The sequence below is a fragment of the Symphalangus syndactylus genome, chromosome 14 (genome assembly GCF_028878055.3).
Source record: "Symphalangus syndactylus isolate Jambi chromosome 14, NHGRI_mSymSyn1-v2.1_pri, whole genome shotgun sequence".
Classification (NCBI taxonomy): Eukaryota; Metazoa; Chordata; class Mammalia; order Primates; family Hylobatidae; genus Symphalangus; species Symphalangus syndactylus.
The window spans coordinates 103,085,184-103,101,398 of record NC_072436.2 but is presented as its reverse complement, the minus strand read 5'-3'; the positions used below and the strand labels follow the sequence as shown (position 1 = coordinate 103,101,398).

At 36.3% G+C, this 16,215-nt stretch overlaps 1 protein-coding gene across 7 annotated transcripts in view; it reads left to right on the top strand.

The window, feature by feature from the left end:
* Positions 1–16,215, top strand: part of RMDN2 (regulator of microtubule dynamics 2) — an 85,856-nt gene that overhangs the window by 45,466 nt on the left and 24,175 nt on the right. For all 7 annotated transcript variants that reach the window (XM_063618137.1, XM_063618135.1, XM_055241530.2 and 4 more), the window contains exons 6-8: positions 6,601–6,676; positions 8,278–8,355; positions 15,000–15,098. In XM_063618137.1, the coding sequence (XP_063474207.1) occupies positions 6,601–6,676; positions 8,278–8,355; positions 15,000–15,098 (253 nt within the window). The remainder of the gene's footprint in view (positions 1–6,600; positions 6,677–8,277; positions 8,356–14,999; positions 15,099–16,215) is intronic.

The following is a 16,215-nucleotide window of genomic DNA, read 5'->3' as shown; positions in this document are numbered from 1 at the left end:
TTTTTCTCTTGGTTTCTTTTTCTCTCCAGCAATACAGGTGCCCCAGATAGTGGGAAGATACAATAATAAATGTATGACCCTTTCTTCAGCCCTAAGTTTCCAGAAATCCACCCTTCGTTACGGTTACTTTATTTCCCATCCCTATGATGTAGGGGCACTCTTAGGCAAAATCTCTCTTAAAATGACTCCCTTTCCACAGGTCCACATTTGTCCCACAGAAGACTCATTTTTGCCTCACCAAAATCTGAAGTACAAACCATTTTCTCAAAGTAGACCTGTTTTTTCACTCTGCCACCAGCAGGGGGAGCGCCACTCACAAACTCTCACTTAAAATTCCTTGGGGAGGAATCCGGTAACATTTTATTTGTCCAAACTCAAAGGGACACATGCCAAAATATGAATAGACTTTTTGATGCTGCCCTCACATAGCTTTAGATGAGATGCAAGCCTAGCCCCTGCCCTCTGTCATGAGAGGGTGGAAGGCGGAACCCACAGCACCCTAACCCTGTAGAAATCCTCATTCCCAGTCTCTTCCTCCCTCCGGTGAATTATTTGCCTTCTCTTACGTGGCCTGGAGAAGAGTGAAGGGCTAAATCTGGCAGAACCTGTGAATAATTTCTTAGCGTGTCGCGGATGGGTAGTAGAGAATCTTGCTTTAGGGACTGGAGTACCTAATAGATAAAATATTGTTTTGTACTCTTGGTACCTACCTCTGCCAAAATTCTAGGGAAAAAGGTAATTTTCCAGGTAACAATTTGGTACAGACTTTTAAGATCATTTCCCTAGAACAGAGGGTCTTGGCTATTATTTATTTTAACCAGGTTTACCTAGATAACCTAATTTACATAATAACACTAGTAAATTAACATATATGTTAAAGTACTTCTGTTCTTCTACGTTCAGTAGTAACTGTAATCAATTTGTGGTGATCAAGCCCTACTCTTTCTCTTCATTGCCTTTGATAATGGAGGTATTTGGGAACTGGCTAGCCTAATTAGGATGCAGAAAGAACACCGAAGTCCTACTTTTAACTCTCAACTCCTCCTCCTCCTCCCCTACTCTTCCTGTCTCTTACCTCTCGCTCCTCTGTTCCCTCCTCTCCTCTTCCTTCTCTTCTTTCTCTCCCTCCTCTATTGCTCTTCTTTTTCCATCCTGTGTCCTCTTCCTTCTCTCCCACATGCATCTGTACCCATGAAGAATCACATTAAAAATGTGCATTTGGTGTAAGTCGTCAATTTGAGGTTATTTATCAGTGTGGGTTTCCAAATTTTCATAGAGGAACAATGTTGAATTTGAATTTTCTCAGAGGGCTTCATTAAGTACCTTGAAATGCATCTTGTGAGCATAGATTATGCTAAATTCTGGGTTTCCCCATCTGCCTTCCACTAATCTGGTTACATCTCCTTTGTTCATCTTTTACTTTTTGTTGAGAACTAAATGCCTTGTTTATAACCATAGCGTTTAACCCTAATATTAAATCTTATCAAAACACAGAGTAGTGATCCAACTGTGTTTCACCTAATTTCTTATTCAGTATCAGTTTTGAATTAAAAAAAATCTAATCAGTTAAGATTTAAGAAATTTAAATGTCAATTTAATCTTAATTCTTATACTGTATCCCACTGAATGCAAAAGTCCTCCTTAAATTAAACAGTAGATGTTTGAGGGGATGAAAAAAGAAATTTAAACTTTGACTTGAGAAGCAATGAGTGAAATTTAGGTGGCCTGATTTTATAATTAATTATAATAAAATGTTGAGATCTTATTCTGCTGGACTCTCTTTAATTATGTTAAAACTGAATTAAGACTGAATTTATTAGTATATTAATAAGACATTTTCTCATTCATTCAGCATGAATGACAAACTATAGCCTGCAGATGAATTCGACTGACTGTTTTTGTAAATAAAGTTTTATTGGATCACAGCCACACACAGGCATTTTTGCACAGCAGCAGAGTAGTTGCAAAAGACCAGCCCCAAAGCCTAAAATGTTTACTATCTGGCCCTACTGCAAGAGTTTGCAGACCCATCGTTTACAGTATTATATGATGGTTTATAAATCTTCAGTTTGAAACAAAAGATGTAATCTTTAAGAATAAATTTCATAAAGGGTTAATATTATTTGGGAATGATTGAAAAATATAGATCATTCTAATGACTTAGTTTTATCTCTATCTTTTCTAGAATGAAATGGCTTTGTAACTTTAAGGCTGTATATGCTTTCTATAAGATTCAGTTGTTTTTGTTGTACTGACAAAAAATATTTAATACTCCTGGAATCAAGAGAATGAGAATAAAGTGACCAACGGATTTGCAGTTTGTTGGCCAAATAAGCCAGACCTTAATTATAAGTAATGTCTTACATATTGGTTGTGCTCTACTGTTTGCAAATTCTATCCACATGTCTTAGAACATGTGATTCACAGAACAGCTTGTTTTCACTTTATAGATGGGGTAAGCAAGGTACTGTGTGTATGTGTGCATGCACGCATGAATGTGTGTGTTGATTGGTAATCAGAGCCATACAATAAGTGGAAAAACAGAGACTAGAACCCAGTTTTGTATTCTTATATGCCTAGTCATTTTTCTGTTAACAGTATGCTGCCTCTGCTTTTTCATAGTATAAACAGCATTGGTGCCAAATCAGAAATACTGCAGGGAAATTAATGGAGTTGTTTTAGTAGTTGTTGAAACAGTATGATAATCAATGATTAAGGATATATTCACTATCAATGCAAAGAAAAATACAGTGTTCTTGTCAAAACGTATGTAGTTAGAATGACCTCTAGATGGAGGTAATATACCATGATGTGAATTAACTTTTTTCAGAATTTCCATCAGCCTGAGTATTTGAGAAATAAAACATAAAATTATGTATTTTAAATGAACAGTATTAAAAAATAAGATACACACACAAACATAGGTAGAATTGATTGAAAGAAAGGAAGTAATGACCCTTTGGGATAAAGTGACCAGGTACCTTTGAATTTATGATACATAAAAAGATAGATAATATTTTAAACTTTAAAGAAGCAGATTCCAAAAAAATATGAAAAATGTAACTCTAGGGGCAGATTATTTAAAAGGGAAAATGTACATATTTCATATAATGGTAGTTATAAATCATGGGGTTTTTTTCCCTTGACTCAGAGTAACATGGAGAGAATATGTTGTGAGAGCAAAATAAAAGCCTAGAGATGTGCATAAGTAGTTCTGATTTGCAGAAAATAGCAGAAGATAGATTCTACCACTATAGACCAGTGAACATAGCATCTATGCCTTTCATTCCAGCACAAAGAGTTAGATGGGTTGTTTTGTGCATCTCTAGATAAGTGTGTACGTTGAAAGAGAACCAACATAGATTTTTCTAAAAAGGTGAAATGATCTGTTTTTTATTTATTTATTTATTTTTGCTAGTAGAGTAGGGAAATCAATCCAGTATACCTGGATTGAAGTAAAGCACTGAGGCAGGTTCACTCATAACATTCTTTGGACAAGATGTAGAAATGTGGTCAAGCTTTGAGTCAGCTGACCCATGCTGACTAAACGGTTTAAGGCTCAGTTATTCAACAGATCACCGTCAATCTGGGGGTGATTCTAGGGCCAGGTCTGTATCTTGGTCCCCAGTGTGTTCAGTAATTTTGTTGATGGGTGAAGATATAGAAGGTATGCTTGTAAAAGTTACAGAGAACACAAAATTAGAAGTAACAGGGTATATGATGGATGATGACAGTAACTCAAAAGATTTTAACATGTTGAAAAAAATACCTAACAAGTTATGAATTAATAGAAATAAATATGAAAGGAAGGATGGAGAGAAAGGTGTCAAAAATGACTAAGGATAATAGGGAAATATGACAGAAATTTGAATAAAATATAGATTCTAGTTAATAGTGTATTAACATTGGTTCATTGTGACAATTTTGTATCAATATTGTATATCAATATTGATATACAATAGAAAACTTGCTTTCCCACCATTAAGAAACTAAGATCAGGAGCAAGGCAAGGATGTTCTCTCTTACCACTGCTTTTCAACATTATACTGAAAGTTCTAGCTAATGCCATATAACAAGAAAAGAAAATAAAAGGTATGCAGATTGGGAGGGAAGAAATAAAATTGTTTGCAAAGACAATGATATGATTGTCTTTGTAAAAAATAAAAAAAAATCTCTTGGGATTAAGCAATTATAGCAAGGTTGCTGGATACAAGGTTAATGTACAAAAGTCAGTTTCCTCTATACCAGCAATGAAGAAGTGGAGTTTGAAATTAAAAACATATTACTATTTACATTAGCACCAAAAATATTGAAATACATAGATGAAAATGAACAAAGTATGTACAAGATCTCTATGAGAAACACTTAACAAATATTCAACAGACGAATGAATAAAACTGGTATATCCATTCAATGAAATATTACTCAGAGCTAAACAGAAATGAGCTATCAAGGCCATGAAAACACATGGAGGAACCTTAAATACATATTACTAAGTAAAAGAAGGCAATCTGAAAAGGCAATATACTATATGGTTCCAACTATAGGACATTCTGGAAAAGACCAAACTATGGAGACAGTAAAAGGATCAGTGGTTGCCAGGGGTTGCAGGGAGGGAGGGATGAATAAGCAGAACACAGAGGATTTTTACAGGAAGTAAAACCTTTATGTAACACATTACAACAGTATACACATGTCATTATACATTTGTCAAAACCCATAGAATATTAAACACCAAGTACAAACCATATTGTAAACTATGGACTTTGGATGATACTGATGTGTCAATGTAGTTTCATCAGTTTTAACAAATGTACCACTGTGGGGTGGGATGTTAATAGTGGGGGAAGTTGGCCAGGCACAGTGGTTCATGCCTGTAATCCCAGCGCTTTGGGAGGTAGAGGTGGGCAGATCACCTGAGGTCAGGAGTTCGAGACCAGCCTGGCCAACATGGTGAAATCCCATCTCTACTAAAAATACAAAAATTAGCCAGTCATGGTGGCACATGCCTGTAGTCCCAGCTACTTGGGAAGCTGAAGCATGAGAATCGTTTGAACCTGGGAGGCAGAGGTTGCAGTGAGCCAAGATCGCACCACTGCACTCCAGACTGGGTGATAGAGCATGACTTCATCTCTAAAAAAATAAATAATAGTGGGGGAAGTTGTGGGGGCTAGGATAGGAGATATATGGGAATCCTTCATACTTTCTGCTCAGTTTTGCTGTGAACCTAAAAGTGCTCCAAAACATAGTTTATTAATTTTTTAAATAAAAGAACATAGGCCTGAGGCAACAGTAACAGTTTTTATAAAGCAGTTTGAGAGTCATTTTCTGTTAATCTGCTTTTCTTGAATTTGAAATCTCTGGAAAGATTTATTGTGGATCTAGAGAGGTACATGAAATTCAGTCAGATTTTAGAACTCGTGAGTAGTAGTGTATCCTAATCCAGTTAAGTTCTGAGGTTGTTTTTAATAGGTTGATATGGTGCTCCTCCTTGCTTCTACTATAGCAGATTCTGTTGATTTTACAGAAACTGAAAACAGAGATCAAAAAGGTCATAAATGAAAAGTGGCCATTTTATTGGTTGTCCATATGTGGTATGAATTAAGTTATCTTTTATGTCTAGGAATGGTCTTACTGTTCCAAATTAAAATTGTTCACTGTTTTTTTGTACTTGGAAGTGATGGGTATTCACAGAAATGGCTGAGATAAATAACATTGAAAGTTATATTTTTCATCTTAGTTACTATGACAGTGCAAGTAAAAATTAACACCTGCTCTTGAAATATTTAAGTAAATGGATATTTTACCTTAGACAAAACCACTCTGAAATACTTCAGAGATTTTTGTACAGGTGGAAACGCTCCAAATGTGAAAAGCAACATATCTTCAATTTTTCCAATAAATAAGCAAATTGCTTAACAAATATCCTGTGCAACTTAAAGTCAAATAACTGTGTAAATTTTGTATTCCCAGTGGAAACAAATAAATGACCCATGGGATGCACTATTCTAGTAATGCAGTGTTTCCAGGAAGGGTTGAAGGAGAAGGGGAAATTTTTTGAAAAAGCATACTCTAAAATTACCTTTGATTTTGTTTTAATCATGGTATTTATTTGCATATTTATTGATATTAAAGGAGCTCATGAAATTGTAAGTTTTTTAAAGGAGGGAATGAATTTTTTAAGTTGACTTTAACAGTATTTTTAATGTTATAAATCTGTTGACAATATTTTTTCTAATTTAATACTTAATGTGGTTAGACTTTTTCTGAGAGTTTGTTCATGACTTTAATATTGATGATGATGATAGTGGCAGGTAACATTTATTGAAAGTCCCTATGTCCTGGGCACTGTTCTAATCACATTACCTGTTTTGGCTTATTTTACCTTCACAATATACATATAAATATTGTTAGTATCCCCAGTTATAGATGAGAAAACTGGCTTCATGTTAATATCAAGTATGTATTATTGTTAGGGCCCTTATATTTATATGAATACTCTTGTTAAATACGAATGAATGCTTAGTTTCTTTTAATGTTATGTTTTGGTGGCATTTTATTAAAAATTTACACAATGGCCACTGTTTTTATCCTTTTCAGGTATGCAGTTTTGTGTGGCTATGTATCTGAGTTTGAGGGTTTACAAAACAAAATCAACTATGGGCACCTCTTCAAGGTATTTCTTTTTTTTTCATATTTCTTTTCAGATCCAGACTTATGGAAGGGTATTTATTAATAATAAAAATGTTTTAATGTAGCCATATGTTCCATCAACAGGTATAAACCAGATTATTCAACAGATAAAGCTCTGGGAATTTGCTTTTTTGTTTGTTTGAATGTTAGAAAATGAAATTATACTCTTTAAATAGTACTGTGACAAAAAGAATTAAATTATTTGGGTGATTAAAGATTATTATTAGTCGGCCGGGCGCAGTGGCTCACGCCTGTAATCCCAGCACTTTGGGAGGCCAAGGTGGGTGGATCACGAGGTCAGGAGATCAAGACCATCCTGGCGAACACTGTGAAACCCCATCTCTACTAAAAATACAAAAAAAAAAAAAATTAGTGAGGTATGGTGGTGGGCACCTATAGTCCCAGCTACTCGGGAGACTGAGGCAGGAGAATGGCATGAACCTGGGGGGTGGAGCTTGCAGTGAGCCGAGATGGTGCCACTGTACTCCAGCCTGGGTGACAGAGTGAGACTCCATCTCAAAAAAAAAAAAAAAAAAAAAAATTATTATTAGTCCAGATTCTGAAAGAAGTCCCAGAGTAGATGAGTATCACTTTTTCAAAGATTAAGAATTAGCTGGCCGGGTGTGGTGGCTCACACCTGTAATCGCAGCACTTTGGGAGGCTGAGGCAGGCAGATTGCTTGAGGCCAGGATTTCAAGACCAGCCTGGCCAACATGGTGAAACCCCATCTCTACTAAAAATACAAAAATTAGCCAGGCATGGTGGCGGGCGCCTGTAATCCCAGCTACTCGGGCGGCTGAGGCAGGAGAATCGCTTGAACCAGGGAGGCAGAGGCTGCAGTGAGCCATGATCTTGCCACTGCACTCCAGCCTGGGCAATAGAATGAGACTTCATCTCAAAAAAAAAAAAAAGCCTTTTGGTCATAAGCTCAATAGCATCATAAGTGACCAGCACTAAGTAGTTAACAATCTCTGCATATTGATTTGGTGGAGGAAAAGTAGGATCCAATGTAGGATTTAAATTTGCCACAATAGACAAATAAAGTAAGTAATCCACACACACACAAAATGTATTATTTGCCTCCATAGCTCAAGACATAACCCCTCAACGTCAATGATTACAGAGATGAATAAACGGTTCTTCCCTATTTTCCAGCTCCCTATAACCATTTGATAATGCCAAAGGAATAGGTTTCTCCCACATCTGACTCTGCTATTTTTTCTGCCATTATCCCCTATTCCATGTCATTTGATATTTGTAAGCTCACCTCAGAATCAGTAACTATTCACGAGTCAAGTCATGGGTAGGCAAACATATGACTTTGGTGTTTTCTATTTTTATAACAGTATTTTGGCTTTAAATTACACATAGCTTTATTAAATCCTAGTCACAGTTCTGGTTCTGGTTGTAAGCAATCAATTTTGGTAATTTAGTTATTGATAAAATTTCATTGTATTAATGATAGGGATGGGGAGGACTGAGACAATATTTTAAAACCACTTTTGAGTTACTAGGCTTTGGTGTAGTTCCAGTCAACAATATCTGAAACTTGGGAGTTGATTTTCCTTTGGATGCTTCTTTCAGGAACATCTAGATATAGCAATCAAACTTTTACCAGAGGAACCCTTTCTATATTACCTCAAAGGGAGATACTGCTATACTGTAAGTTGAATGCCTTTATTTATAAACTTTATTTGAATATACTATGATTATAGGATAAATTTTCAATGACTTATTTATTTTTACCCAGTGCCTACTTTAAGGAGAATTATAATAGCAATAAAATTTTATTTTAATGTATAATATATATGTTAAAACTGTATGTGAATTTATAATTTATACATTATAATTTTAAAAGCTATAATCTATGTATTTTGTAATGTATAAACTTGTAATTTATATATATTTGTATGTTATATGCCACATTTTATATATATGTGATCTTTTTCTTTCCTACTTTTTCATTTCTTTTTGCAGTAGTCACATTCCCTCCCTTTGTGGCTGTCTCAGTTTGGGATCAACCATCCACACACACAACCCTATGTCTAGGTACACTATTCACGGTTCTGTGAGAGGACTTTTTTTCATCCAGTAGTGTATACTGAGGACAAATTATGTGCTAACTAACTGGCCAGGGATGAATAAAACACTCCTTGCTTTTAAGGAACTTAGTTTGGAAGGGATACGTGACATATATAGCTCAAATAAAAGCAGCTGGTCCATGTCTTAAATGACACTATTAGTTTATAGAAAATTACAGAATGTGAAAATGTATCTTAAGAATATGTGAAAAAAATTATCGTGAAAGAACAATGCCATTTTTGAATGGTAAAATTAGGGTAGGCAAAGAGATAACTTCTTCATTGCAGCTGAAAGAGAATTAGAGGTGAAGAAGGAAGTTTGCTTTTATTGAACACCTGCTCTATGCCAAATATGAATTCTGTCCTTTGTATTTCTTGTTGCATTTCATCCTTAAAATGGTGCTGTGAAGCAGTTATTATTATACCAGTTTTAAAGATTAAAAATCCAAGTCTTCATGATGTTAAGAACCTTCCCAAAATCCCATTTAACTAGTCAATGAAAGAGGCAGCATTGAAATTCAAATTTAATTCCAAAATTTATGCTCTTTATATTGTGTTATGTACGAAGAAAACTTACATTTTGTTAAGGAAAAAGGAGTAAAGGTATATCATCATCTGTTTTTCTCATTTTTTCCTGGTTGTAAGATGGCAAAGTCAAATAATAGAATGATTACAACACTCAAATTTTTATAATCTACTTAATGTTGTAAAATACACAATGATGCCTTCATTCTCTGAAATATTGCACTGTTGAGTACACTGTTAATTTGCTAAGTTTGTATTACCTTCCAACAGCTCACATGTTTTACTTACTGTTTATTTTCTGTTGATCCCAAGTTATCTGAAAGCTCTTCAAGGAAAGAGTGCACATTTTACACTTCTTGGTAATTTTTTTTCAACATCTAGCTCAGTTTCTTGGCACTTGAAATAAGCTGCTTCTGCAAGTATTTGTTTCTTAAATGATTGATTCACTAAAACTAGAGAAAAAGTACAAAAAAACAAAGAATAAAAAGCAGTAGTAATAATGGCTAACATGTACATGGCTCTTGTAAGCATTTTATGTGACTGTAAACATATATTGTAGCTCACTCACTTTTTCAAAAACTCTATAAGGTTAATAAGGTTAGTAATTTGCCCAGGGTCTCTTGGCTAATAAACAGTAGAACAGGATTCAAACACAAGCAGTTTGTTTTCTTTTCTTTTCTTTTCTTTTCTTTTCTTTTCTTTTCTTCTTTCCTTTCCTTTCCTTTCCTTTCCTTTCCTTTCCTTTCCTTTCCTTTCCTTTCCTTTCCTTTCCTTTCCTTTCCTTCTCTTCTCTTCTCTTCTCTCTTCTCTCCTCTCCTCTCCTCTCCTCTCCTCTCCTCTCCTCTCCTCTCCTCTCCTCTCCTCTCCTCTCCTCTCCTCTCCTCTCTTCTTTTCTTTTCTTTGACCAAGTCTCGCTCTGTCACCCAGGCTGGAGTGCAGTGGCGTGATCTCGGCTCACTACAGCCTCAACCTACTGGGTTCAAGTGATTCTCTTGCCTCAGCCTCGCAAGTAGCTGGGATTACAGGCGTGTGCCACCATGCTCGGCTATTTTTATTTATTTATTTTTTTTATTTTTTATTTTTTATTTTTAGTAGAGACAGAGTTTCGCCATGTTGGCCAGGCTAGTCTCACACTCCTGGCCTCAAATGATCCACCTGCCTCGGCCTCCCAAAGTGCTGGGATTACAGGCATGAACCGCCGCACCTGGCCCAGGCAGTTTGCTTCTAAAGTCCTCGCTCTTAACTAGTAAGCTCTACTGCCTACAAATTAAAAGTGTAGATAAGGAATATGAATTGTGGGAGAGGAAGTTGGAACTCTTTCCACCAGGGGGAATCAGCTTCCGCCAAGGTAATAAAGCAAGTATGAGCAAATGTGTAAAGAATGTTTCCAGCATATGCAGACTAGAGAACTCAAAATTTTCTGGCCACACAATATCTTAAAGTGTGTGTTAGTTTGAAGTGTGTATGTCTGTTTCTAATCAGGTCAATGGAAGAACCTACAGAAAAAAAATAATAATTAGGGGAACAGCCAAAAGCCAGAAACAAAGCAAGAATACCAGTTCCAAGGACTGGTAAACCAGCCTTGAAACCACCTGATAGTTGGAGGCATTTACCAAGGCTGGTAACCTAAAGCTTAGTCTGTAGACCTTTGTTGGGATTGGGGGACTACAGACCTGAGCAGAGCAGAGAGCGGCTTGAAGACTGCCACAATATATCTAGGACTCAAAAAGTATAATGCCTGGTGGCGGGAGAAAAAGATGAACTTAAATAAAATTTATTCAGCACAAGCTTATAGCAGTGAAAATTCATTTTCAGACTTAACAATTGGGAAGACAGAGTTGAAAGGAGGAAACGCTCCTAAGATTTAAAAGCCATTTATCCAACCTCACAAGTGTCTGGAGCTTCAATGTACATTACCTGTCTAGACTTAAAAGCTCAAGAAAGAAATTTTAATTCAAAATGGACTCTGATCTTCATGCCATAGAGAAATGGCAAAAGCACGTGCTAATCCTCTATAGAGGAAGGTACCTTTAGATAGGCTTTGTAAAACTTTCACAGAAAGTGTCCCAACAATGATGAGTTCACAGGCAAAAATTATAGACTATACAAGGAAACAAGCCAACAGTAATGACAGTCAGCAGAAAACAAAACAAAAAACCAGCAGTGGACCTAAAAGGACTTCAGATTTTGGAAATATGGGATACAGAATATTAAATATCTAGATATAATGTGTTTTTTAAAATAAAAGGAATTGGCAGGGGATAGATGAGCAGCATGAGCAAAATTCATTGCTGCCTTCTGAAAATAAACTGTTATGGCCATGTAACAGGACAAGCTAGAAATTTCAGAAGGACTTAACAGAGCTTTTCTCTTCCTCCGTGATGTCAGGCAGTCTTTATAACATTACCTATGCTGATTACAGCATTTTGTCCAACACCGATTATAGCCATAAAATTAAATTGAAAAGATGAAAACTAGAAGTGTTTCCACATATGTTTGACTGTTTTCCAGATCACATTTCAATTACTTAACAAAAGAAAATCTGTGAGTGGTAAGCAAGCATATGAAAAGGTATTGATCATCAGTAGTCATTAGAAAAATGCAAATTAAAACCACAGAGAAAGACTACTGTATATTCACTATTTAAAAGCACTAAAATTTAAAAGATGAAAATAGCAAGTATCAGCGAGGATATAGAGCAATTGAAACTCATATGTTTCAATGGGAATATGTGAGTAATAAATATATGATCAATTCCTAAGTATTCACCAAGAGAAATAAAAATATATACTCACACAAAGACTAGCTTATGAATTTTCATAGGAGCTTTAGCAGCATAACAATGTGCATGACTCTTCGAAGCATTATGCCAAGAAAGCTCACAAAAGACTACCTAATTGCATTGATATGAAATTCTAGAAAAGGCAAATTATAGTCAGATCAGTATTTGTCTAGGGCTAGGAGCAGGTTAAGGAGATTGACAGCAAAGGGGTATGAGAGAACTTTTTTTTTTTTTTTTTTTGAGACGGAGTCTCGCTCTGTCGCCCAGGCTGGAGTGCAGTGGTGCAATCTCGGCTCACTGCAAGCTCCGCCTCCCAGGTTCACGCCATCCTCCTGCCTCAGCCTGTCCGAGTAGCTGGGACTACAGGCACCTGCCACCACGCCCGGCTAATTTTTTTTTTTTTTTTTTTTTTTGTATTTTTAGTAGAGACGGGATTTCACCGTGGTCTCGATCTCCTGACCTTGTGATCCACCCACCTCGGCCTCCCAAAGTGCTGGGATTACAAGCGTGAGCCACCGCGCCCGGCCGAGAGAACTTTTTATGATGATGAAAATGTACTATATATATATATTGGTTGTTGTGGCAGTTACGGGATTGTATGCATTTATCAAAACTCACTGAACTGTCTACTTCTAATGGAGGAAATTTTATTTTATATAGATTATACCTCAATAAAGCCAATTTAAAAAATACATAGTGACGAGAAACATAGAAAGTAAACATGTAGAAAAGTTATATCAAATAGTAATCAAATAAATAATAAACTAAAACATATATATATGGTTTCAGGCATCTGTTGGGGGTCCTGGAATATACCCCATTAAGAAGAGGGGATGACTACTACTACTACTACTACTACTATACACACACACACACACACACACACACACACACACATAAACTTTAAGGCAAAAGTATATCTAGAGATAAAGAAAGTAACTATATAGTAAGTTTAATTCACAAGGAAAGTGTTTATAAACTAGTGTGCTTCTAATAACAGCCTCAGAACTATAAAATAAAAATTGACCAAATTATAAGGATTAATGTACAGATCAATCATATACTGGTATTTTCACCCACCCCTTTTAGTAATTAATGGAACAAGAAAACAAAAAAGTATTAGTTTGTAAAACATTGGAGCCTCACATTTAATAAGCTTGATCTAATAAATATGAAGCCATGTGGCTAACCATTGGAGAACAGACATCTTTTCAAGCATATGCAGATTGTGTGCTAAAATGGACCATATATGAGGCTGTGAAACAAGTCTTAGTACATTTCAAAGAATTGATGTCATGCAGTTTTTCTGACCATAATGCAATTAAACTACAAATTTAAAAAACAAAATTATAGAAATGATAATGAAAACCCCAAGTAGATGCCATTTTATTCCTATTCTTTTTATAAAAATTGTAAAATCTCAGTATGAGGTGTTGCAAGGATATGTATGGAGCAGCAGGAATTATTACATTGCTGTGGAAACGTAAATCAGCATGACTACCTTGGGAACCATTGAGTAGTATCTTTTAAATTTGACTGTTTGCCTGCCATATGATCGTGCCTGCCCAACAGAGACTCACAAATGTGCTCCATTGTTGAAATGATGAAATATTTCAGTTATTTAAATGACTGAACTTCAGTCATACTCATTATCCTGGATGAAATCTTAGAACCATACCGTTAAGTGAAAAAGCAAGTCATACAAGGAAATAAGCAATATATTATTTTTTACAAAGTTCAAAGCAAAGCAAAAATAAGCATACCAATAAGAAAATTATGTCAAAAAATAAGGAAATAATTTTTTAATTAGAGGATAATGGACTGGGCAGGGTGGCTTACGCCTGTAATCCTAGCACTTTGAGAGTCTGAGGCAGGAGGATCTCTCGAGTCCAGGAGTTCAGGACCAGCCTGGACAATATAGGAAGACCCTGTCTCTACAAAAAATTTAAAAAATTAATTGAGCATGTGATGCACACCTGTAGTTCCAACTACTCAGGAGGCTGAGGTGGGAGGATTGTTGAGCCCAGGAGGTCGAGGCTGCAGTGAGCCATGATCGTGCCACTGTACGGTATGATCCAGCCTGAGCAACAAGGTGAGACATTGTCAAAAAAAAAAAGGGGAGGGGGGATATTGGCTACCAAGGAATCTAGGTGATGGGACTGAGAAGGAAGATAATTTATGGGGTTGGATGGAGCATCAACTGGGTCAATACCCTTTTAAGTATTCATTTTTGAGCCTGCTTAATCTTTCAGAATGAACATTTAATATTTATATTTGGGGAAAAAGGAAAACTTTTTAGAAGAAGGCAAAAAAGTCAGTGGTAATATGAAATTTAGTTTTGGTGGTTATTGATTTTTTAAAAAATCTTCGGGGATGTAAATATGTATAGTGGGTCCCCATTGCCCACTCCTTCTGGCTTGAGGATCCCTATTCTATTTACATATCTGAGATGCTACCTCTGGGTCAGGAGGCCAGCTGGCAGCATGGAGTAGGCAGGAGGAGAGCAAAGGCGGAGTCTTGTAGCCCCTATGTGCTGTACGAAGAAATGCACCGTAGTCACCTCAGAATCCAGAATCAGATGAACAAACAGGATCAGCATTATTTCCCACCCACCCCTTTTTCCTCTGATTTGACACAAATTTTCTTATCAAGAGTATTTCAAGTTGGTTTTGAAACCAGTACTTCTGGACCCCATGGTTCCTTAGAATTGTGAAAAAGGAAGGTAAAATATTAACATTAATACCATGAGGGTGGTATCTCTAATATATATTATTTACGGATATATATTTACATTTGTATGTGTTATATCTATATACACACACATATATACACATAACACACACATATCTAACTGGGGAGAGATAATCCATTCAAAAGGTGAACAGCTTTCTAAGAGTGATGTCGTTGTGTATTTGCAGGTCTCAAAACTGAGCTGGATTGAGAAAAAAATGGCTGCTACTCTGTTTGGAAAAATACCATCTTCAACTGTACAAGAAGCTTTACACAATTTCCTTAAGGTACATTTTGTGTATCCATTATTTTAGTGTCAGACTGATTACCATCTGCACCAATCCCTGCTGCCGTTGTCAAGGAAATCTTTTCTCCATGTGGAGCCTCAGTTTGAATCCTGGTTTTGGCATGTTCTGTTTTAAGCCCCTTATAATGCAAGTTATTAATACGTTTTAAGTCTAAACTCCTTAAAACAGCTAGTTATGCCCTAGGTTCTAGGAATTACAAACTACTTTTTAAAAATAACCCAGCAGACTAAATGAAGGTTTAGGTATGACAGCTCTTACTACTAAGTCCAAGAACAGCTCTCCGAGTCATGTGAGCATGTGCAGAAACAGTCACGCCCTGATGGTTAGACTTAGTCCCAGTACTCCTGATTAGTCTAACCTATATAGAACCAGTTTAATCTTAAATAAAAGTGCCAAAAGGAAGAGTTATTTTAAAAGCTACCTCCTAAAGTTGCAGACATTTCTCTGGAAGATTCTTGGGGTATCAGACCAAATCAGTATTCTCAATCCTGTCTTAAAATGTGTAATCACTGTACTATACAACTCTAAGCAGTAATATATGTGTGTGTGAGCCTACATGTAAATGTGTAATATAGCCACCCATATAATCAACTTCCTGTTGGGGTAATAATCCCTTTACCTTTCTCTGGAACCAACTTCAAAATTTTATAGTTACTAAATGTGTTTTCCTTCCCAACCTACCTACTTCAAGTTTATAAAAATACAGATAAGGCTGCATGCAGTGGCTCACCTCTGTAATCCCAACACTTTGGAAGGCCGAGGTAGGAGGACTGTTTGAGGCCAGGAGTTTGAGACCAGCCTGGGCAACATAGCAACATGCCATCTTTACAAAAAAAGTAAAAAAATTTGCTGGGCATGGTGGCATAACTACAGTCCCAGCTACTCAAGAGACTGAGGCAGGAGAATCACTTGAGCCCAGTAGTTCAAGGCTGCAGTGAGCCATGATCACACCACTGCACTCCAGCCTGACCAAAAGAGCGTGACCTTATCTCAAAAATAATAATAAATGTCTTGTACATGCTAATGTTTGTGCTGTATTTCACGGATCAATTTTGTAGAACTGAGAGGGAATTTGTAGATCATGTAGTCTAGATTT